Here is a 25,174-nt window from a genome sequence, read left to right on the forward strand (position 1 = left end):
TAGGTACCGAATGTTTGCTTAAAAATAGCGTTACGAATTATTGATAAACGCGATTGCTCGTAGAGTTGCGAAATACTATTTTTCGCGTTTGCTTTTCAGGGTAGTGTTGCGAACAATCACGATTCGCGTTGCTTTTTTACTCCTTTATATATATAATAATGGATGTCAACCGCGTTTGTAATTTTCACGTTATAAATTAGCGTTGCGATCTTGATTAATCGTGCGATTTTTTATTTAGCGTTGCGATATTTTCAATGCCCAAATTCTACCCTAATTGTAGTACTAGTAGTAGTTAGTTTATTTTGTAGCCAGTACATGTCTATGCACATGTACCAATAGCCCCTGATTAAAGTTAGAGTTGCGAATAATATACAATGTTCGCGTTTGCTCGTAGAGTTGCGAACAAATATTTATCGCGTTGATATATTAGTGCTGCGAATAAATACGATTCGTGATTGTCTTTATGCAAACCTAGGAACCGGGCGTTTGCTTTAAAAATAGCATTGCGAATTTTTAGTAAACGCGATTGCGAATTAGAGTTGCGAATTACTATTTTTCGCGTTTGCTTTTCAGGGTAGTGTTGCGAATAATTACCATTCGCGGGTTGCTTTTATTCTTACAAGTCGCGTTTGGAATTTTTTCTATTATAAATTAGCGTTGCGATTGTTGATTTATCGCGTTGTTGCCCCGTAGTGTTGCGATATTTAAAACGTCTAACTTCATCCCCATATGTGCCACTCTATTGTAGTTTGAAGTAGCTTGATGTAGTTAGTTTCTTTGTACAATTTTATTTATTGTCTGACTTATGTTTCAGGGAAACATCGTGGGATTAATCAAGACACCAAGAAGAAATATTTTTTCATATTTATTTGTTTTATGAGTTTTATTGGATATGAGTTTTTGTTTCAGGAAAACATCGTGGGATTGACGAAGACACCAAAAAGAAAATACCTTCTCATACTTCTTCATGTTTTTATAGATTGCGTTAAAATATAACTATAAATGTCTACAGATTATATGATAAATTCTTATTATTATACATATATAGCCTTATTAAGTACTACCGAAACTCAAACATATATTTAAGTAGAAACGACTAATATTGAGGTACATACTAGTATTTTACTAGACAGGTATCATACGGTTGCACGTTTCTACTTCGTTCTTCAGTGTCTTATTAGATACTATCGAAATACAAGCGTCCATTTAAGTAGGAACAATCAATTAGAAAGTACATACTGGTATTCTAATAATCAGAGTTTGTACGTGCAATTGCATATTTCTATTTCATTCCTAGACACCATGTGGTGGATCATCTCACATGCATCGACATTTTGATCTGTTTGTCAAGCAGCTCTTCTGAAAATGTTTTCTTTGTTGTTCGCTTTTAACAACGGTCGAATTTCGATCGCTTTTCTCTTAGGAAAAAATATCCAAAGATATTAGGTTTCCTCATCAATGGAGGGTGGTTGGGGTGAGGATTGGGTAGGTCCCATTCGCAGCAACCTCCACGTGGTGAGACCTGGGTAATATTATTTAACATTTAATTAATAATCGTATCACTCTTAGCCGGATAATACAATTATTGATTAAAAACTAAGTAATATGTGCAACTTGGCTGCGATCCGTGTTGCATGGGTTATCATAAATATAGAGCTTCTTCACTACTTTAGTTTTGATTCTCATAGTTGATAGCGCTGCAGTCTTATTCCGTTCTGAATCGATAATGCTGGACTCGACATCAAAATGGTAAAAAGTTTATATACTCGGGTCAACGAGACGAGTCAGTGAAGAAAAACAAAGTTTTCGATGTGGTAGATGCTATGACTGCAGTCATTGACTACCAAAGGATACTTATGAGTCACATTTAGGGACGTTTGTTTTTCGTTTGCTGACTCGTCTCGTTAGCCAGGACACAGACGAGGTATACGATTTCATTTTCTGTCTCACTTCCTCTTGTGTTCATTTCTATAACCTGTTGGTAACGTAGCGACTGATACGAAAATGGTAATGGGGCTCTAAAGCATAATCAAAGGAGCTTCGTATGAATACAGTTTTCAATAGTATCTGCCATGAAATTAATTAGAAATTCATACGAAATTCACCGAATTGAGACAAAATTTTATTTTTAGCAGTTGCCGTCCAATTATAACGTTTTCTTACAATGATAACATAACTAGAAGAAACATTGAAAATGATTGGTTTAGGTCGTTAAAATATTTTAGGATGAAATATTTTCATCGATTTAATTTCCGTAGCATTATTTTGAATAATAATTTCCTCATTGCCGAGTTTTTTTTATCGTTGAAGATTATCCTGCACATAATTCTAATAATAAAATAAAATCGATACTGTATTTCTAAAACGATTCTATCACCTTGTCAACAATGTTTTATTCCAGGAACATCGAGGTTATCGAGCTTTTAATCGTCGTATTTTACACGACTGATCCGCCGCGAGTGTATATCGACGAGCGCGCAGACTCGCTGTGGACGCAAACGTGTAACGCGACGAGGCACGACGAGGCGAGACGAGACGAAACGAAACGAAACGACGTTGCTAAATATAATACTTGGTAGGCACGCGATTTTCTTACGACTGGGAGCAGCACGACGGTCATCAACTTCCGAAAGTGCAAACGTTGTCCTCGGTAGTGATCTTGTTGTCGTTGCCCCGTTAGTACGTTCCTCGCGCAGAAGCCGGGACGTAGAAGGCGAACAGACGACGCGTAGTGTCGAATCGAATCGAAGCACGGCCGGTCTGAAAGAAAATCTCGTTGGTTTTGTGATTCCTCGACTGTGAAGGTTTCCCGAGGTCAATTTTATGTGTTTTACGCGTTCTGCCGATGTTGCTTCTGTCACGTGGTAACCGGTTGAAATACAAGTAAGTCGTTGTTTTGAATAAAGGAATATCGTTTATCATAAATGGTACAGTGTCATCGTGTTTATTATGAATCGTTTAGTTATCAAAGAACGCAAGTGGAACCTAAATTAAAGATTGAAGATACATACGTTCTTTTTCGATTCTATAACCTGTGGAACGCAACTACCGACGAACGCAATAATCAATGAAAAATATTAGTGTAGTAGATAGTGGCATAACGAAACAAATTATTTAAGATTTTCTTCGTTTATAACAGCTGTTGCTTGGCCTCATATGTTATGTTTGTATATTTACTACGAATTATATATCGTTACAAACCAAATTAGCAGTATCACTGGTCGCGTGACTATTTCCTTTTATATTTAGACAGAACGTGAATGCATAAATGTCTGCATTAAAGTCGCCTTGTACCTTTCGCACGATTAATTGAATTGCACGTATTAGATTCGATCGTTTTGTCTTCTAATGACATTCTGGGACTTGTCACATTTATTTTCATGCGTTCCCGACGGGTCGTTTCGAACACGTTAACGGTGAAGTATATTTTTACCGAATGCAGTGAACATTTAAATACATTTATTTCGTTATCACGATAAGTTAGACAAATTGTACTCAATGAGTAATACACAGTGTAGTTTAGAAGCTTTTGTAAGATAATTAACGTATTCCTTGTTTCGCTTTATTTAACGTGGCGTTGCAGGATGACGTAATAACCGTAGCATTTTTTTGAGGACTCCAGCGAGCGCAAGAATGACGCAACCCGAGCATTGTTTGGACAGTCCTTTTCAGCCGTGTACGTTTAATGGATTAGGGGAGAAAATCCGTGGCGTAGCTATAGAAACAACGTTCGTAGATTTTGTCGATCAATAAGCTGTACAAAGGAGTCAGTCAGCGTGTACAGTTCGTAAATATGATGACTCCTTCGGATTGCGTTTGAACGCCTTCAACGTATTAAGCTGCGTCCCCACTGGGTCGGCACGGCTCGGCATTTGCCGATCGGCACAGCGTTCGGCAAAAGGCGGCACGGCCGTGCCACTGCTATGCACCGCGGCAAAGCCATTTCAGTACACAAAAAATGTACAGTGACGACGAAGTAATAACTGGTGCTGCTGCAGTTATAGTAATAGCAAATGCAAAAAAAATGCCTAAAAAACGAAGATTTTGGATGCGTCCGAGTTTACGTAGCAGAAGAATATACAGGGTGTTCGGCCACCTCTAGCAAAAATTTTAATGAGCGATAGTAGAGGCCAAAATAAGACGAAAATCAAGAATACTAATTTGTTGATGGAAGCTTTGTTAAAAAGTTATTAACAATTAAATTCAAAAATTTCAAATCGTTCTGGAAAAATTATTTTCGGTTGCGGGGGTCAACTACAATCATTTTTGGTGAGTACACATACCTCCGAAATCCTATCTACTTTCGAGAAAAAAAATCGAGTAGGTGCTGAAATTTTTCGGCGAAAAAAAATTTTTCAAATCGTTCTAAAAAAATTATTTTCGGTTGCGGGGATCAATTACAATCATTTTTTATCATTACACATACCTCCAAAATCGTACGCACTTTCGAGAAAAAAATTCCTTACTGAAAATCCAATTAGGTGTCTAAATTTTTCAACGGAGAAAAAAAATTGCAAATCGTTGTGTATAGCCATAAAACAGCTGTCAAACACGCGCGGCCACTCGTCGCGTCCTAATCCGGAGTCCCGTTTTTTCTTCGATAAATTAACGTAGCCTTCGACTTGGGGAGAAAACCTCGGGCACCCTCGTTCTGGGGGTGACCTGGAAGTCTTCCTCCACCACGTTCAGTTATGAGGAAAGAGTTTTCCTCCCAAACGGGGTGTGAAAATGGGTCCTCCTTCCCTTAGTCGATGACCAATCGGTCGAGCTAAAAGTTAATACCAAATTCGGTTGACACCCCCAAAATCGCGTATCGGAGGAAGAAACGGGCTCCGGAAACATCGACTATGCAAAAATATGGGCACGAGGAAAAAATCTTTCGCCTATGACCATATTTGGTTACAAGACGGGGCTTTATGGCCCTGCCTGGGCCTTTCAGAACTGGAGGTAGCAATCGTCGCGCTGTGAAATTTTCCGTTCGATCGCGAAAGAATACCAATTTGTTGATGGAGGCTTTGTTAAAAAGTTATTAACGTTTAAAGTTCCTGTATCTTTGTATCTCGATGATGGTTTTGGAACGAAATTGACATGAAACTTTCGTGCTCTCGTGTCTTGGCACGATCTCTTTTGATGGTTACCGACATCGTGCCGATCGACTCGTCGGCATGCCGTTCGGCTTTTCAAGCCATGCTATCCAAGACGATGCAGTGTTTGGCTTTGCCGAGAAGTACTTAGGGTGCCGATCGGCCGTGCTAGATGACAGATGCGGACGCAGTGTAGACGCAATTCTCGGCTTTTGCCGATCGGCCGTGCCGAACGGCAAAAGCCGACCCAGTTGGGACGCGGCTTTACGCTCACATACCGCGTAACCGTGTGTCGCGCGAGTGTAAACCATAGATCGAATTTCATCGGAGAACAACCTCATCATCGTCGACTTCGTCCGCGAATCACCACCGAGTTAAACCCAAGCGTGAATAAAAATTCCATTTTGTGTTTTATTGTTTCTTTACTTGACGCTGACACGTAGTTTCGGTCGAGAAAATATTACGAAGCTAGGGTAAAATTGCTACACAGTGGGGTTAGGAGACCCCCAAAACTGGCGAAAAATTCGGAAAGCGAGAGAATTCGCATATACAGGGTGTTCGGCCACCCTGGGAACAATTTTAATGAGCAATTCTAGAGGCCAAAATAAAACGAAAATGAAGAATACCAATTTCTTGACTAAGACTTTGTTAAAAAGTTATTAAAAAAATTAAATTTAAAAATTTCAAATCATTCTGAAAAAATTATTTTTGGTTACAGAGGTAAATTACAATCATTTTTGGTGAATAGACATAGCCTCGAAATCCTAATCATTTTCGACAAAAAATTTCCTTACCGAAAACATAATTTCAAGCCAGAAATGTCACTCCAGCACTTCATGCGTATCTTAAAAACGTCATAACTTCTAAATGGATTAGAAGATTTTAATATTTCAAACGGCGAGCAACGCGTATTTTGGTGAAGAATATGTAGAAATTCTAGCAATATTGAAAAAGTTATTCCTTGACCCCGTAAAGTTAGAAAAAGCCCATAAAAATGGTCCAATTTTCAAACGGCCATAACTCCTACAATAGTAAAGGTATCTCATTGAAATTTTCCCCCGAATCAGAGCCCATGAGTACCTACAAAAAAGTATTAGACAACTTTTCTGTAGAGCATCGAACAAATTTATTACAAATTAAAAAGGAATTTTTAATGCCTAAATTTTTCGGTGAAATTGAAAAGTTTTAAAACACTCTGGAAAATTTATTTTCGATTGCAGGGGTCAATTACAACCATTTTTGGTGAATAGACATACCCCCGATATCCTGTGCATTTTCGAGAAAAAAATTCAGTATGGGCGGAACTTTAAACGTTAATAACTTTTTAACGAAGCCTCCATCAACAAATTGGTATTCTTGATTTTCGTCCTATCTTGACCTCTAGAATCTCTCATTAAAATCTTTTCCAAGAGTGGCGGAACATTCTGTATTATTTGTAGATAATTAATTATAATTAAATGGTATAATTTCACAATGCAAATCTTTTTACTATATTTTTCGACTCAACGATATGTTCTTTGCGACACGAAGTCGTCTCATTCGATTATGTCGATTCCATTACACATGTGTTACATATCATTCATGCATGGGGCTGAAACGTTTGGTGACTTGGGCGTTGGCTCGAGCATCTAGCGTGCAACCTTTTGAACGGGGTTGACTCATGCCGTATGCGCACACCCGGCCCAATTTTCATTGCCTTTTATAGTAATGTCCCGCCTTAGTACTGAGCATTTTCAACTATATAAGGGCCGCGGTTTCTTACTCGGGGAGCTCAGTTTTACCTAAACTCTTGGCACGACGTTACTGTGACACTCAGGGCAAGATCGGGCTATAATCCCCTTCAAGCAACTATCTACGACTATCTACCTTAGCGGTTTATCAGTGAGTGTCCAGTAATCGAGTGCGAGCTCCCGCGAACGCGCCGCGTAAAAGCCGATAGCAAATCTTTCGCCTTCGAGGCAATTTAGCAATTGTACAACTTCTTGTAAATCCATAGCTGTACTTGAGCATCGTCAAAAATATATATTCAAGTTATTATTCCTTACGTGTGTTACTCACTCAAAGCAACCCTGAACCATATTAACCGTAAGGCTAGGGGTATCTCACGAACCCGGTACACCTTTACCGCTCGAGGTGTACCATCACGACAGAGAGCAAGATCCTAAAACATCCTAAACCCCTACGTGGCTCCCAGGGTATAAAGCCCCTGGTTCGTCCACTCCTACTAGCGGCTCCCAGGGTATAGAGCCCCTGGTTCGTCCGTGAAACCATTCATTTTCCCTATAAATCTAACCCCGTGGCTCCCAGGGTATAGAGCCCCTGGTTCGTCCACGTAACCTTCACCTACGGCTCCCAGGGTATAGAGCCCCTGGTTCGTCCACGTAACCTCCACCTACGGCTCCCAGGGTATAGAGCCCCTGGTTCGTCCGGACCTCCTTTCTTTTCCTAACCATACCCAAAACCACCGGTCGAGTACTGCCCCTCGACCGAATCCAGGATCTCGCGCTCCCGCTCGTAACACATGCATCCAGACTCAATTATCCTATTGCTATTCGCCAAATTCCTACATCAAATGTACCATCGAAACATTCGATCCTTTATGTACATATGAAATATAGTTTATACACTATACTGTGCATTTTAAGCATAAATACGATAAACAAGAAAAATATATTATTTTATGTTACATTATAGTTTTTACTTAAGAAAGATGCAAAAACTATTTATTGTATACGTTTACTTAAATAATAAGAAACGTAGAAATAATCAATTGTGAGATCTCAAAAATATTTGGATACTATGCAAATTAACCTTGTAGAATAAAACCAACAGTCTTTAATCGGGAATAAATATTTTGTAAAATATCAATTTTGTTGTAATTATATAGTTTTCAAAATCATGGTTTTACGAACAAAGTAATAATTTTTGGTACTTGAAATAAATCATCTTTAAACAAAACTATATAATATTGAAAGTGCAAATACTTTCCTCACCAATATTTCATAATTTTTATGCTAATAATTTACGTTTTTTACAATGGTCGTTTACTGGGCAGTTTACTTCGTATTTAAAAACCTACGGGGAATATGACAACTAGATTTCTTGCGTTTGTTCGACAGATATGAATATCCCGAAGTCTGAGGGTCTTTTATCAGTGGTTTTTCCTACCGAACTCGCGTCTTCGTCCAGTTCACGACAGCTGATTATAAACCAAGACCAACAGGTGTGTTCGACACAAATAACCTTTTGTTTCCCACTTTACCGTTCTTTTGTCTCTTTGTACGCTCTACTTCATACGTGACACAGCATGTTTAATCACCCCTCGACGAAAATCGTTTGTAAGATTTATGATTTCTAACTATGTTTCTATCTGAGTGTGTACATAAACATCCCAGGTTTATCTTGGAAAGAATGTCTCTTATGTTACTGCCTGACGTTTATAACAGTTACTTTGGACGCATCGTAAACTGCTAAAGTTAACGTTCATAATTTTACCACTCTTTTTCATTTCGTATTTTGTCTTGCTTACGCTAAAACATGTTGCTGTTGCGATGATCACGCTGAAACAAAATGGTTGAAATGTACCCATGTTGCTTAACAGGATGAAGAAGCATCCGATTGTCCACTTTTAACACCTAGTCCACCACTGATTCGTTCGGATGATACTTTGGAGTCCGGTGCGATTTATGTGTCTCTGGAGGGGAATCCTGTGGAATCGATTCCGCCACTCGAAAATATTAACAAGGAGGATGGGCTCAGCGAGTTCATGAACATAGTGAACAGTTCGAGCAAAGCTCTAAACGATGGTAAGTTTCCTTCGTTGGGTATAACATATTAATATAAAAATTAGGTTTTTAACCCCCCTGTGAACTATGTACTACCACACCATAACGCGTTCTCCCCAGTGTTTAATCCTTTGCTCTACAATTACGAGTCTGACTCGTCACAAGTTCTCGATACCAAATTTCACATTAACACTTTGGCTGCCACGTCACCCATATATGGGTGACAAGACTTTCCCACTATGGAACTAAAACAATTTATTTTGAAATTTAAATTGAATTGTTAAATAAATTGGTATAGGACGAAGTTCAACGTGGTTACGAAAATAAGTACCGAAGACAAATTTTAAGTTATGCAGCTTACAATTATTTAAAATTGAAGTTTTGATCTCGTAGAAAATTGTACGGTTTTGGTGTGGCAGTCAACGTGTTAATGCGGCTACACTCGTCATCGAGTCTTATATCTCTTTGGGGCACGCTGGGGTTAAATGTGTCCCACCTTTTTTATGCATCGTAATGCATGGTATTGTAATAGCTGCATGCGCTTAGGTTTATATTTCGTCTTATTTACGTAACGCAGTTGGTAATATCTTCAACAAATGTTACAAATGTATTCACTTGTGTTGGCAACATTCAACATGCCAATACAGGTTCGTCAATTGTTGCAAGCGGAAGGTTTATTCCGACAACTATTAGTATTTGTTTTTTATGCTTTTACATTATGTGATATACCAATTTTGTTTAATTTAAAACGCTATAAAATTTCTATGCAACATGGGTCTATTTTATTATCTGAAATTCTGTGCCGCGAAGAGATATATTAAAATAAACACATTTTTTGTATTCGTAAAACAAATCTGTTCTTTTTTGTGGTCATTCCTCTTATGAACAAATTGGAATAGAATTAAATAGTGTACATTTGAAAAATGATTTAAAATTACATCGCACGTCAAAGAGTTAGTAATACTGTGCAACACAAATTCTATTTTGTAATATACATTTAGCGATCCTAAATTGCTCCATCAATCTTAGTTTTGAAAAAACATGAATTGTTGTGAAAACCCTCGATTTCAGGCAAAAACAGGGTATGTATTGCGTGAAAACGAGATCCACTGAGAAAGTCAGGTTTGGGTTAAATGATAGAGGATAGGTGACCAGAATATGTCACAATTTTCTTAAAATAAAATTTATAAAGAAAAAAGAAATCTTTATCTAACGAGAATTGAATTCAGGTTGGATTTATCAACTATCTAACTGACAGAAAATATAAACAGCTGCACGTGAGCGACACGTGTACAGATCGGGATCGAACGTACATACATGCTGTCCTCATTCCTACAGTAGTAGGAAAGAAGCTAATTATCTAAACAAAAACTCTCATTCCCAATATTAATATCATATTATTAATATTATTACATAATAATGTTATTAAGGAGTCACATGAAAATACAAATTAAAGTATAAAAAACTATTTTTCAATACTTAATTTATCTATTTATTACTATATACAACTTATATCATTTATGTAATTATAAATGCTTCAGTTAATGTAATGTAATAGTATGATCCAATTGTCAAAATTTGTGATCAATAACTTAAACACGTTCAATGCATTTCCTCCAGTTTTCAACCGTAACATGTTCTAATGCCTTGTGAAATAAATTTTTTACATCTGCAAATTTGAATGTTGTATTATTTATTGTAATATAATTTTTAACTTGCGATCAAATCATTGAGATTGGATTTAATGCGTTCTGCGAGGGCCCTTTCAAGGGCCACTGCAAAGCGTCCCTGAGCGTCCAGTAGCCACACATCTGCGACCGCAGTCCTGATCACGTGAACTTTCTGTTTATATTTCCTGCCAGTTCTCGTTGAATTGGGTATAATATTTCACGTACTCCATTACAAATCTCCATACTGTTATCGTACAAAAGCTCGATGAAATTAAAGTCGAACAATTGTTGGGGTTCTTTTCTTGTAAGCAGAGCATATTTCCAATGCCTATCTATATAATGTGTAATTTTTGGACTATCTTAACCAGAATCTTTGCTCTGCGTGTATCGTGAATTCTTTTAAACGCGGACATTGGCGAGTTCTAAGCGAGTAAACCACAGTTTTCCCATACTATACCTAGCCTTTAACACGCCCAAGCCGAGGTTACGTAACTTGTAACCAGGAGTGGACAGGCAATGACGATGGATTTTTAAAGAATTTCACCAAATAAATGATAAATTATAAAGGATAAAGAAATAAAATTGTGAAAAGTGACTATATTTTTTAATAAATTTAATTACGTATTTTGTGTGTGTGTGTGTTTAAATTCTACTTGCAGTTCTTTTTATTAAAACATTAATTTTCTTTTGTTTAGTGTCTATTTAAGAATACTTTCTTCAAGTAATGTTTATTAAAATATTTTTTCCAAAAGCGAGTACTTTAAGTTGTGTGTACATTCGTACAGTGCCGGACAAAATGATAAGACACTTGATGTATTTGAATATTTCATGTAACACAATAGGATATACAGGGTGTCTCACCCGATTTTGACATCTTGATTTTCTCGCTATCAAAAAACTCGTAACAAAAAATGTTTCAGCGGAGGCTTGAATGGTATCGAGTGGAGCATATTCTGATGTTATTAGTTTTTTCGTGAGTAGACGCGTAAAGGTCATATAAAGGTCAACTTTGTTTTTTTTAATGGAACGAGGTATTTTTTAATACATCGATCGATTCAGCTGGACAATCGTTATAAAAAAGTACTAACTATGTAACGTCGAAAAATTAGTAGTCCAGGAGATATTTCAATTTAAATAATTCTAAAACACCATTACTGTTGTACTAAGACGTTAGCGTTTATTTACTGGGAGACACCCTGTATTTACATATTACTCACCTTATATATTAGATATGCCCTTCAAAGTATCCATATAGAATTGAAAGTTTATATCTTGTACACGAAAGAAATTAAAGTAAATAATGTAAACATGAATTGATTTTCGTCGGACAAAATGATAGAACATTATTAAAAAACACAATTGCTTGAACAGGAATATTTTGTCGAATACCAAATTAATATGTATTTAGTAAAACCACCTTTTCGCTCTATAACATCTACTAAGCGATTAGGAATTGATTTAAACAATTTTTTAATACGTTTTTGTCTTAAGAGCCTCCAATTTGTAACAATACTTTGTTTTAATTCTGTTACATCCTTGTACATATTGTTTTCTATTCTCATAAACGTTTCTTGAAAGTTCTGCCCATATATTTTCAATAATATTAAGGTCGGGTGAACGGGCCACTCGAGGCATGTTACATTTTTAGAACTAAAATAAGCTTTAACGCATCTTGCGGTATGTATTGCAGCATAAAAAAAATAAATGTACTGCCTGCAATACGAGTCGCGTGCTTATTTAACCGATCGTCTATTAATTCAATATATTTTTTGCTGTTTGCAATGCTAGATAAAAAGTTTGTGTCAGTTTTTCCGTAATATCCAATACCAGCCCACACAATGATACTTCCGCCACCCATTTGTCGACGGCTTAAATATTGTTCTTCTTTTCTTAGATCGAGGAAATAGTAATTCCAGACATCAGGATCGTTCAAATTAAATTTCTTTTCATCACTAAATATCACATTTCTCCACTTTTTTCCCACAAAACATGACCGCGAGCAAACTTTCAACGGGCTTCCTTATGTTGCTCACTTAGAGGAGGTTTTCTTTTCAGTTTTTTTCGTTTAATTTGTTTACTGCTTTGGAGTGCACATCGCACAGTTCTTACATTAGCTGAAACACCTGCTTCTTTAGCGATTTTTCTTGCAGTTCCCTTATAATTAAAAGCTACGTGTAATATGGCCCGTCTATCGCGTTCTGTTGTAGAACGAGGTCTACCAGTATTTTTCTTTTTTCCATAGATTTTTGGATTTTTTAAGAATTTATACACAATGTAACGGTTTCCATTTAATAACATCGCAATTTTCGAGATAGTTTGATTTTGTGATCGCAATAACAAAATTCGATCGGTTTCACTTCTATCTAATTGTTTTCCTCGACACATATTAACTTTAATGGCACAAATGTTGTAAATAAATACAAAATTTGCTCGTCTGCTTCTAGTCACTGCTGATAGATTACTGCTAGAGTCCATAATAACTGAAAATATTACACGCGTCCTATCAATTTGATCGACCAAAGCAGCCCATGTTTACATTTCTTTCGTGTATAAGATACAAACTTGCAATTCTATACAGGGTGTTCGGCCACCCCTGGGAAAAATTTTAATGGGAGATTCTAGAGAAAACCCCCATAAAAATGGTCCAATTTTCAAATAGCCATAACTCCAGAATAATGAATATATTTCAATGAAACTTTTTTCTGATGTCGAACTCATGGATATCTACAAGAAAGTATTAGACAACTTTTCTGTAGGGTGTCAAACAAAATTACTAAAAATCAAAAACGAATTTTTAAGAGAAATCGACAAAGGTAAGTTCCTAAATTTTTCGGCGAAAAAAAAATTTCAAATCGTTCTGGAAAAAATTATTTTCGGCTGCGGGAGTCAATTACAATCGTTTTTAGTGAATAGACATACCCCCAAAATCCTGCGCATTTTCGAGAAATAAATTCAATACGGGCGGAACTTTAAACGTTAATAACTTTTTAATGAAGCCTCAATCAACAAATAGGTATTCTTGATTTTCGTCTTGTTTTGGCCTCTAGAATCTCCCATTAAAATTTTTTCCCAGGGGTGGCCGAACACCCTATACATAGATACTTTGAAGGACGATACATTGAAGTTTGGCCAACATATTTGCGTTTCCATTATACTGTACGACGCGTTTATTCAAATAACCAATTAATAAAAAGAAAACATTTGAGTAAGCAACACAGAATAATCTTCTTAATAGTATGCAAAGTAGAATATTTAAGCTTGTTAGAAGTAACGGTGAACGTTTCGTAGAAAGCTGCACTTTTAATAAAGAGTATTTATAATACTATGGCATGCATATTTCGATTGTTTTGATAACAAAAAGTTCATAAAAATAGGAAATGCTTACATTTTTCAGTATATGTATATGTTTTTTGGTATCGGCGTGTAACGTAAAAACAATTTATATGTAAACATAAAAATCAAGGCGTTTATAATCATACGGAGCAGTGTATTGGTGAAATTCGATCGTTTCGTTCGACGACACTCTATATAATCGTTCAGCGTCATATGCAAGACTCTTAGATAGATAATAAAACGGTTTAATTGGATCTAGTTTCAATTTGAGTGACGAATTAATCTTAACGAAGCCCCGGCCGTTCGTTAATTGAATCTCGTCGCGAGTTTCGCGTCGACGATAGTGGTTGTTGATAGTTGTCGCGTCGTTTCGAAATTACAACGAAACTATACAGAGCTGTAATATTGATAAGTGGTACGAAACGATAGCGCGTGATCGAAGAATTGATTATTGCTGTTGTAGAACCCAGTTCCCGCGATCCGATGGTAGAATCAACAAGCAGCGATAACAGCAGCGACACAAACGAGCCAGTTTGTGCACAATTATTGACGCAGTTGAATACAGCGTATCAACACCTTGCTCCTGATGCTCAGGCACTGGTAAGCGCTCGAATCAAATCGTCATTCTTCTTTAATAATCGAGACATTGGACGGAAAAATGGCACATTTAACAAAACTACCATTTCGAGAATATTTCAAAATTTGTATTATGGCATTATTTAATGAAATACAATTCTCGAGACATATGTACATAGCACTGTATGCCCTTGAACGTTCTGGAAACAGATATTTGATCGATGATTCGATGACGACGCGTGTCTTTTTTATAACGTTTTAAAAATTGATTTGTGTTCATCTTTCATAAACGAGATAAGATTATGAAGAAATCGTATTTTTTCTTCGTTATGTTTGTCTACTAATTTATTCCAAATCTTTAACAAATGGTTTGAAAATAAAACAAAAATAAAGAACTTGATTTTCTTAAATAACTTTTCTGCACGTTAATTAATATCCTCCTTTCGTTTGGTACAGTTTTTTAAGAACATTTTTAATCTGTATTTTGCTATCCGCATCCGGTACTACTTAGATTAACACGTTAACTGTCACCCAATATTAATGTTTCATTGCATAATAGATTTTAATCAAAAAGTTGTCGCATTTTCACGACATATTAATACGTTAACTGCGACGCCAGTTTTCCATGTCCAAAGATGTTCTCGACATTTGTTCAAATTATAGCGTGAAACATAGAAATATTCGACAATTCACTGGTAAATTTGTTAATCTCCAATATTTCAAATTAAAGTAGCGTTATTTACGACTTTACAAGTATTAGGTGACCACCGTGGCAATCAAGGTGTTAAATTGTAAAGACTAATTCTTTGAGGAATCCAAGATTTTTTAATATGTTTTAGAATCCTGGAGAGTATAGGTTTTGAATTATCTTTTTGCCAGTTAGAAAATAACAAATAACAGTCACTTTAAATAAATGAGTTTTATACACATTATTGACTGTAATGCCAATTGTAGAAAATAAAGCATTACAGATTTAAGTAAACGAAAGTCTTTTTATGGTTTCGATAGTCTTATTGGAGAATAACGTTCATCTAATATTAAATATTCAGCGCTTTATTCGTCGCGCTACACTAATCGTGCTAAGCGACTTTATTATCGTTTCTGTCGTCTGCATAATGATTAATAACTTTATACTTTCAATTTCGAAAGTCTGCGATTAGATTTGCAAGTCCTATACTCGGCATATTTTGGTCTGCTTGGCACAATCAAGGAATACCTTGCCAAACGTTACGACCCATTGTTGCAATACATCTACGGTGACATTCTTTTGCGTTTAACAAACCTTTGGCCGAGATATTGTGATAACGTTATCTTCTTAATAACATAAACAGTATCTGTCTATGAATGCACCACACTCAAAGCAAGTGTATCAAAGCGATTAATTGATACTTCTCTGGCTTGTTTAGTGCAACGATAGAGATCATTTGGACTGTGCCTGCTATACCGCGTTATTAAAATATATTTTCACGTATAACGTTTTATGAAATTTTTGGCATGTGACATATATTTACAAGCTACGTATCGTGAAAATAAGATAGCTGTCTAGCTTTCATGATAATTGGCCTTCTTCTAGAAATACAGAAATATTCCTACTCGTGACTATCCTTGGCTGACGTATATTGCACGTCTAAAACTTTAATCGCATTGCTCAGAATAGTCAGCACGGGAGCGCCTACTCGAATGACAGTCGAATGAAATTACATTCAGTTTGTGTATCATACGGTACCGTTTACTTTTGTTTTTATATTTTTTTTGTATCTCTAATCGTTTTAGAGATACATACATTTTTATAGTTGCGTGGGTTAGGTCTGTATAAGCCATATGTTTTATATGTCAAAAAATACAGCTCGATGTAACCAGAAATGGACAATAATTTTTATTTTTCCAGATGCTTTACTCAGACCACTTTCATAATTACTAACGCAAATAAGACAATTTTTGTTTGTAAATGAAATGAGCTTCTTTTGTTTTTTTTTATATTTAAATAAATTATTCGTCATGGATCATAGATTTTATATGGATAAATCATCGATCGAAAACTATATAAAATTTGTCGACTTATTAATTAATTATATTTAAGATCTTCAATTATTTCATAATACCACAATAAAATGTAGATATGTTATTGATTCTTAAAAAGAATTTTGTGTTTTCACATTTACCGTGATAATATCTTAAATACTTTATTGTTTACAATGTTCCTTAGAGAGAATTATGAAAGCGGCCAAGTAAAACTTAAATATTGTCTATTTCTCTGTTCATCGGCGAAGTTTTATGTGGTTCAGCTTGCTGCGAGAATTGTTTTTCACTTTCGTGTACTAACATATTTTTATTTTAACTAATGGAGGTTGGGTATTACTTTTCATTCGATCCTTGTTGAATCAGAAGGATCACTGATACGAATATGCAAGATGCTGGGAACTAATTTCAATCACTCGGATCGTTGCCACACTCCATTTCGAGAATTACAGCACTGATACAAGGTGCGTCGAAAAAATTCCGGAACATACTTTTATCACATGTTTATATTACCTATGTACAGAAGAAATATTGCATATAATCAGACAAAAATGTTATTAAATAGTTTGAACGAAAAAAATTTGAATTTTGTCGTCTTTTTTCTTAAAATCTTGAAATGCTGGATAGAAGTTGTTGCCGGATATCACCATGCTAAAATGTAAAGGAAACGATGTTCAACGTATCAAGAAAAAAATTCAACTGCAAATGGTATTGAATAATACCAATAAAGTAAAATACTGTCGTGTTTAGCGTATAATTGCAAGGCTAAAAATTGAATGCATCATAATCATTTTATTTTTCCTTATTCCGTGACACGTTATTTTTAATTTTAAAAAACATTTATCTTCTTAATTTGTTTCTGTCGAGAGTTGTAGGAATTTCATGGTAACTTGGTCAATTTGTCTCGCTGTGGCGGCGTCGATTCCGATTTGTAACAGATTGGAATAGCTACCTACATATGTGTATTCTTTCATTCTGGAGGGACATTATCATTATCTGTGTGTTTACTAATTCATCGCTTGTTGCTTCCTAACATCATTACCAACTTTCACTGTAACTGTTTAGTTTTACAATCAGGAGAGTGGTGGAAAGCCGCCGTTGGTTGGGATCCAGCTAGTGGTACCGAAGCCCCCAAAGGATTATCGTTTCATGAAATGGAATTGGCCGCTGATACGGAAGACTTGCTTCTGGTCTCTGATGTCGGTGTTAGCGGGCTGCACGGCGCTTGTCATCGGTGTTATTGCCACCATGCCCAAGAAGTATGTGAAACAAACACACTATGGTGAAATCAATGAAAGAATCGACTTTGGAATCCTGTCAACTGCTTTGTCGAGTAGAATTTTCTTAATTCTGTATTATTGTCTCTAGCAATGGAATCGAGCATGAAATGTATAAAAGTATACGAGCCGTTTATTTTGAAAATGGCTTAAGTCTATTTACATTCAAATCGAGATATTGAAAGGTTTGCGTTGGATTAAAGGGTATAGCCGGATAAGATGGTCAAACGTGCCCTTGAGCCAAACTGATCAGTGAACATATCAGTTAATAGACCATTCAAAGAAAATCATTTGTGTCAAATATCAACCCCGTACCCTTACTGAGAGGGTAGTTACAGGGCGTAACGCAATTTTCAGTTTAAGCTGTATATCTTTTGTTGTATTGTATCAAAGATTTTGAAAAAAATTGGGGGTATTTTGCTCTACGGCGTACGTGTTTGTGAATTTTTTCAGAATTTTTCACCGCAAAATGGATTTTTAAAAAATTCGAAAATTATAAAAATATTTTTTTTTAATAGAAATTATTAAATGACCACGTTTATATTTGTACAGTGTTAGCGTCTTGTTATGATTATTAATCTATAATTTTTTCAGATTTTTAGAAATGGGGGAGCGATGTTGAAAAAATCAAAAACCGACATTTGCTTGTATTTTTACCTTAATTTTTGTTGTGACCATGTTCGTATTGTTACAATTTTAATAGCTTGTTACTGTTATATAATTTTTTGAGATTTTTTGTGTAGGTGTATCACATACAAAATAATTATAAAGCGATATTTCCTAAGTTTTCGTTCGCAGAGGAGTAATATATTCGGGTAATTGATATTTTTACTTCATCGAATGATCATTATATGCATGCTCAAAATAGTTTTACATGTATCAAATAATATAAAACTTAAAACCTTAGGAATGTCGAAAAAGACATCAATGAGTGACATTAATGAATACTTAATCTTTTATGAGTCATATTCTGAGAAATTCTAATGAGAAATTCTAATAAAACAATAGCTGCAATTCTCTTAATTCATACATGTAAAACTATTTTTGATGGCTATGATTGGACTTACACCACTTTCAAAATCGATGAAATGACGTTTTTAATTCTTAAAAAAGCACAAGTCCATAGGAAAAGTTGAAATAAAAATAAATGTCTACACTTTTATGTCATGAAATCAAAAAAATATTCAACTTTTATTCTTTGTTAAATAATTTTTACATTAAAATTAATATTGTTTTATTAATTATTATTCAGTCTTCTCCAGTTGTGCATGTGGGAGGGACTTAAAATAACTATGTTGTGCAGGTGGTATACATGTAATAAATCCAGTAAGTCCTTGTATTTTACCTGTTAATTATTTAATTAATGTTGAAGGTGAATATTTTCCAACATGTTGAAATTTATGATATTACAAAAAAGCACAAATTGAGCAATCCGAATTTAAGAAAACTGTAGAAACAAGTAAAAATACTCAGCAAGTGTGAACAATGCATTTCTTTCTGTGGACAGGCGGTGTTCTGTGTTTATAACAAATTCATTGCACATTCATAATTCAACTGCTATTTTGATAACACTATGCAACAAAGTAAAAAAGCTGGGATCTTATAAAATTTTCCATATCCATTTGAAACTCTCCCAATGGGATTTACGCCACTTTCAAAATAAACTTTTTCATCGCTTCATTAACCAGCAAATTTTCGTGTTACAAAATCTTAATGATTTTAAATATATTAGTAACAAGTTGCTTCAGAATGAAAAGATCATGTAAAAATGTACTATTAAGGTAGTTAACTCGATTTTTTTTGGAAAATGGATTTACATCACTTTCAAAAAAAACGGCTCATATATGTATTTCAATCTTCTTTTGCATGACTTGAAATTTATTTAAAATTCAGTTATTAATATTTAAACACTAATTTTTTATTTATACACAAGCATATTTAAAAACATTTATAGTATATAGTGTAAGATAATAAATACATACACTTTATTTCGGATTTTATAACTTCTTAGGAGAGGAGGGGGGTGGGGGATGATCGTCACTGAAAATTGATTCTTAAGTACATATGCTTTAATAAATAATTGTTTGAAATAATTTTAGAGAGAAAAAGTATATTTTTAAAATTTTAGTGATAATTATAATCTGGAGAAAAACATACTGCATTTGATTCTAACACTAATTCTACATAAATAATCATTGAAATCAAGTATCATGTATTATCTATCATTCATCGTTTGAGGAATTTATTATTATATTACATTCGTTAATTCATTGTATTAAGTAGTGATTGGTTTTACAACCAAAGAGTGGTAGAATTGTATAATTAGAACAGTTGGACTAAACTATAATAATTAGCCAAGTCGATTATTTCCATGATTTCATCATAGAGACATAGTTTACTCCAAGAAGTACACAGTTTTACACTTTGTCACCATTGAATTGAATTTCAGAAGGCACAAAACGGACAATTACGATTACACTTTAAATCATTTTAATCGATATGTGTTCAGAATGTTCATTTGCAAAATTACAGAGAAAAGGAAAAACATTTGTATGGGATATTTTTTTTATCACACTTCATGTTAAAAATTGTTATGTCGAAATCTAAAGTCTGTAGTATTTAAAAGGAAATTAAATATATTCTAAAAACAGCGAGAAGTGAATTTTAAAACAGACTGTACTATTGCTCGATAAAAAATGGAGAGTATTTTGAAAATATGCTTCGGAGATTGTGCAAAATTATTGTGTGATTTTGTTTGTACTTAAAAGTTTACATAAAAAAATAAAATTTTCATTAATATGACTTTGTCATCACTTAGTTAATAAAAAAAAAATTATCAATATTAAAATTGAAGAAATTACAGAGGTTCTAAAACACATAATGGTGTTGTTTATTATACCATTCAATGTGTTCCCATAGGTGCGATCCAAGAGTACAATGGTGGCAGGGCAGTATTTTCTACGAGATATTCCCGGCCTCTTTCCAAGATTCTTCGAAGGCCAGCGACGGTATCGGCGATCTTCGTGGGATAACAATGCGTTTGGACTATTTGAAAAAGCTAGGCGTTCGAGGGATTCGTTTGAACTCGATCTTCCCAGCGGCTCATTATCCCGAATATTATTGGAACATCAAGAATTTGACAGACGTGAACAAAGATTTGGGAACGTTAGAGGACTTTGCCACGCTCGTGCATGAAATCCATCGACGAAACATGAGCCTGGTCTTGGATTTGCCTCTCTATCCGTTCGTGAAAAATTTGTACGACGAGAACGTGGCTGTCGAGAAACCGAACAAAACTGACAAAGCGGTGCGCGAGAGAAGAGACGTTACCGATGACGTAATCTTACAGAAGGTGGTGCCGACGACACCGTCCATGTCGGTGCAAGCAATTCGGGAGTTACTGCCATCGATACCGCCGCCATTGGACAAACCACAGCAACAAGGTCTCACGTCAAATCGCATAACCGCGGCGACAGAGAATCCTGTCATGTCGGCGATAAAAATCTGGCTGCAAAGAGGAGTCGACGGTTTCTACTTGAAGGGGCTCGAACATTACGTCGACGAGGAATCCTTTCCAAGTAACCTGAACCAGTGGAAGTCTCTTCTGGGATACGACAGAATACTGATTTGTCACATGGACGCTTTAACGGCTGCAAAATCTGCCGCCGCGAGAAATTCCATACTGAAGAAGATGGATCTTGTCGATGTCACGTTGCGGGTTTCAAACGGAACGAACGTGATTAAGAAACAAATAGAGGATGTCACGAAGGGCTTGTTGTTCGAGAAACCTGATTACCCGTGGGTACATTGGTCCATAGGCGGAGTGGACTCGAAAAGAGTGGCGTCCATGATTAGCGTGAAGAATGCCACAATGGCTATCTCTCTTCTAGGAATGATACTTCCAGGGACACCGAGTATATTTTACGGAGACGAGGTACACAGTTGGAATATAACAAGAATATATTGTAACGTATATCATAATGTAATATACAATAATGTGTATAATCTGAGAAGTAGTAATCGATGATAAATACGACACGTCGGATGCTGACTATCAGAAGTATTGATTATTATCTGTAATGCACTGCCTCTAACATATGGAATCAATATGCAAATCAGATGATAAATCTATAACATAAAGCGAGACAAGACTGTTATATAAACGTTCAGTGTCTAGGGTTTATTTTCTAATTTATAACGAATATATTGATCTGCCGTACATTGAGATGTCTCATCGGTGTGTATTGTCTCTTAAAAGCGATTTCCTTAGAATGCTTAAAATAGGTATATGCATAATCCAGCATAAATACGTATAGTCATTTCATTCCTTTATTCATTTGCATAGAAATAGTAGGTAACTATTAGGTGCAGAGTGCTTAATATTTTGCTTCGTTGATAGGGAAACGTAAACAATAATCCGATTACGTTGAAGTGCGTGACTTCCATACATTTTCTTTTTTTTTTTTTTAACTTATCATACCTCGGAAAATAAAGCCTAGACCTTCAATATACACCATTATTTGCTTTGTTATTGCTTGTATTGAATATACAAAAATTTTTTTAAATCTGTTCAATTCAAAGCCTTCTATTCAAATAAAATTTGTGTTTAGATAGGTATACCAGATTGCGACTGTGAAGATCACAAGGATCTTGCTCGCGTGCACAACTTAGTTCCCATGTATTGGGATCCGAATGATGGATCGGGCCATAAGTTTGCGTCCGTGGGCGTTCGAGGTTGGTTACCGGAAGCTACAAAACCATTAGAAACAAGTTTGATGGGGACCATTGCCGAGATGGCTAATCTGAGATATAAAACGACTCCAATTTACGTTAAAGCTGTGCTGAAAGAGAATCAGGTGCTGGCGAACTGTGATATTAGGTAATTGGTTTTTATTTATAGCTTTTTCATGAAACTGGATAATTTCGGGACGCACCATGTTTCATATTTTATTTATAACTTTTTATAAATTCAGGTAAACATAATACACTGTTTAAATCTTTTTAGTAAAATATAACATTAAATTTATAAAACACTTATTTTATAATTATAATTTTCTCTTTTTAAAACTTATAAAAAGTACATCTAACCCTAGACCCTAACTAAAAATGCACTTCTTTATTAATACCTCTGTTTAGATAGCATATTCAATGTACTTTAGACTTAGTTTTATTATATTTTTCTAAGCGTTCTGTGCAATTGTTTAAAGAGTTCTCGTCATTATTAATTTATTCTTTTGGTTTTCCTTTGGCTTTTTTTGTACCACTTTTCTTCCTTTTGTTTTATTTTATATGATACTTTTCTTTTCTGAATATTTTTTGGGCTTGTTAGAACTTGTGTTTTAGAAACTCTTGCAGTACTTGTAGCAAGTAAAACTTTTGTTCTTTATTCAATTATACAATTGAGACATTGGATGGAAAAAGGGACAATACTCCAAAATGCCATTTCGAGAAAATCAGATTAAAAATTTTAAATACTCACATTTTCATCACAGTAGGTATACAAGTGTGCTGCTTCACATCTGTTGGAAAGCAGCTGAGTTAATTGCGATACGTGAGCCTGTATACATTTTTATCACAATATATAATGTAGAGAATAAACACCCGTGTAACAGGTTTCACGCGTGCCCGAATTCGTATAATATGACAATTTTTACAGATTTTTAATGTGTCTTTTATTCTCCACAGATATGCTGATGACGAAATGATTGTAATAGAACGATGGTATCCACGGCGAAATTCGTACATCTTTCTAGCTAATTTAGGCAATAAAACGCTAACCAAGGACTTAAGTTTTCTTTATTACGGTGGTCAGGTCGTAGTCGGTCCGTCATATAGACTGAACCGGGACGTCTACTTCAAGGAACTTATTGTGCCTCCGGGAGAAGCGTTCATTATAAAACTCGATAAATGAAAAGCTGGTTGCTAAATAAAAGTTTATATAACATTCATTTTACATACGATCAAGATGTTAGGGTTTTTAGTTGATATTTCAAGCGTGAATTCGTAACGTTTCATTTGGGTGAGAAAGATATTGTCGACGTTGCGAACGTTGTACAACGAAGATTTAATATAAAAGTTCCTATTAATTGTAATTCAAATACGTAGGAACTGCAGCGTCCATGAAAGTATTATTTGAGAAGCGAAAGAAAGTTCATTCGAGGGAAACTGATTGTATTGTAAAATAAAAAGCAACAAATTGTGCTATTCGAATGATTTCACGTAGGCGGGTGAAATGTGCTTGGATAAAAAGTAATCAAAAAGTCATGCAGAATCAAATTACACGTTATATCGTTATTGTTAATCTTGTTAGTAATATTGGAGAAGCATAATGAATGTTCGCGCATTTCACATTCCAAAAGAGGACAAATCATTTTACACTTGCCTGTGTTCATTCTCGTGATTCAAATTTACAATGCGAGATTGTTTCACTGTGTTTTGTACCTTCTGATAGTTTTGATAATAAAACCGAAGATTTTTGTGATTGTATCGATTACTTCCAGTCGCAGTACAAATTTCACTTGAAATTTTCAATGTTTTATATTTACAAAGTGTACGGAATTTATCCCTGTCACTCTCGGTACGTTTTCGAATTTCAAAATTATCGCCGTAAATTATATATGGACTATTTTTATAATGAATTTTATCGCGTGATAAGAACTGTTCGCAACGTGTAATTACTTACTTATTTTATAATAATTTTTGGTACTAATACAGTGACATTTTACCGATGCGTGAATAATATGGTGCTTATGCGAGAGAAAAGTTTTTTGTATTTTTATTCAAATACCATGATACGCGTGTCCTCTTATCACGTGTGCGCTCGTTGAACTCGAAATATATTCCAGTACAACCTTTAAATAGTATTAAAAGAGAAATATAACAATATAATCTATAAAGTATTCTGCGCAAGTAGATTTTTACTTTTAATGAAGTTCAATTTTGATGTGAATTTTATTATTCAGAAATAAAAGATAGTATTGCCCCATAAGCTTAAATTTTAATTGCACATTTCCTTATTTACTTTTTAATTATTATTACTTCCGGTATATAATATGCAAATTTTATGTAGTTGTTGCAATCGCATAATTAATAACGCGTAAATTTTAGAATCAATGGTATACTACGAAACTTTCAATAGAAAATCATTATTACGTTTTTACTTTTTTAATATTCTTTAATATTAATATTCTCTAATTTTAATATTCTCTAATATTAAAGAAATAAAAATAGATACAAGCAGAACGATATTAGTTGGATTTATATTATTTTAAAGAAAGTTATAATATATCCACGGAGATTCGATTTTGGAAACCGTGGATGCGGAGGTTTCATATTTTCGATTCCGTTTTCTTTCCTTCAATATTCGTTTAACAATTATGATCGAAACAATTAGAAAATCGATTTTAACTTTTGCATCGATATATTTGTAA

At 34.9% G+C, this 25,174-nt stretch overlaps 1 protein-coding gene across 2 annotated transcripts; it reads left to right on the plus strand.

Moving 5' to 3' along the window:
- The first annotated feature begins 2,744 nt into the window (after positions 1-2,744).
- On the plus strand, positions 2,745-24,723 carry LOC122397573 (maltase A2-like). Of its 2 annotated transcripts, none has more exons than XM_043396822.1 (8): positions 2,745-2,883; positions 8,204-8,307; positions 8,686-8,890; positions 14,336-14,472; positions 17,533-17,726; positions 20,664-21,678; positions 22,355-22,623; positions 23,430-24,723. In XM_043396822.1, exons 2-8 carry the CDS (start codon positions 8,206-8,208, stop codon positions 23,653-23,655), a joined length of 2,148 nt encoding a protein of 715 aa, XP_043252757.1. In that variant the 5' UTR covers positions 2,745-2,883; positions 8,204-8,205; the 3' UTR covers positions 23,656-24,723. The 2 variants fall into 2 exon arrangements, with proteins under 2 accessions (XP_043252757.1, XP_043252758.1); XM_043396823.1 differs by having other exon boundaries at positions 17,545-17,726.
- Positions 24,724-25,174: the final 451 nt, after the last annotated feature.

This window comes from Colletes gigas, unplaced genomic scaffold (assembly GCF_013123115.1).
Source record: "Colletes gigas isolate AHSC1104 unplaced genomic scaffold, ASM1312311v1 Colletes_gigas_Sc00009, whole genome shotgun sequence".
Taxonomy (NCBI): domain Eukaryota; kingdom Metazoa; phylum Arthropoda; class Insecta; order Hymenoptera; family Colletidae; genus Colletes; species Colletes gigas.

Excerpts from the sequence above, each read along its gene's own strand:
- LOC122397573 (XM_043396822.1), top strand. The coding sequence starts at position 8,206 with ATGAATATCCCGAAGTCTGAGGGTCTTTTATCAGTGGTTTTTCCTACC. Across the intron at positions 8,891-14,335 it reads GAGCAAAGCTCTAAACGATG|AACCCAGTTCCCGCGATCCG; the intron begins GTAAGTTTCCTT and ends TTGCTGTTGTAG. Across the intron at positions 22,624-23,429 it reads CTGGCGAACTGTGATATTAG|ATATGCTGATGACGAAATGA; the intron begins GTAATTGGTTTT and ends TATTCTCCACAG.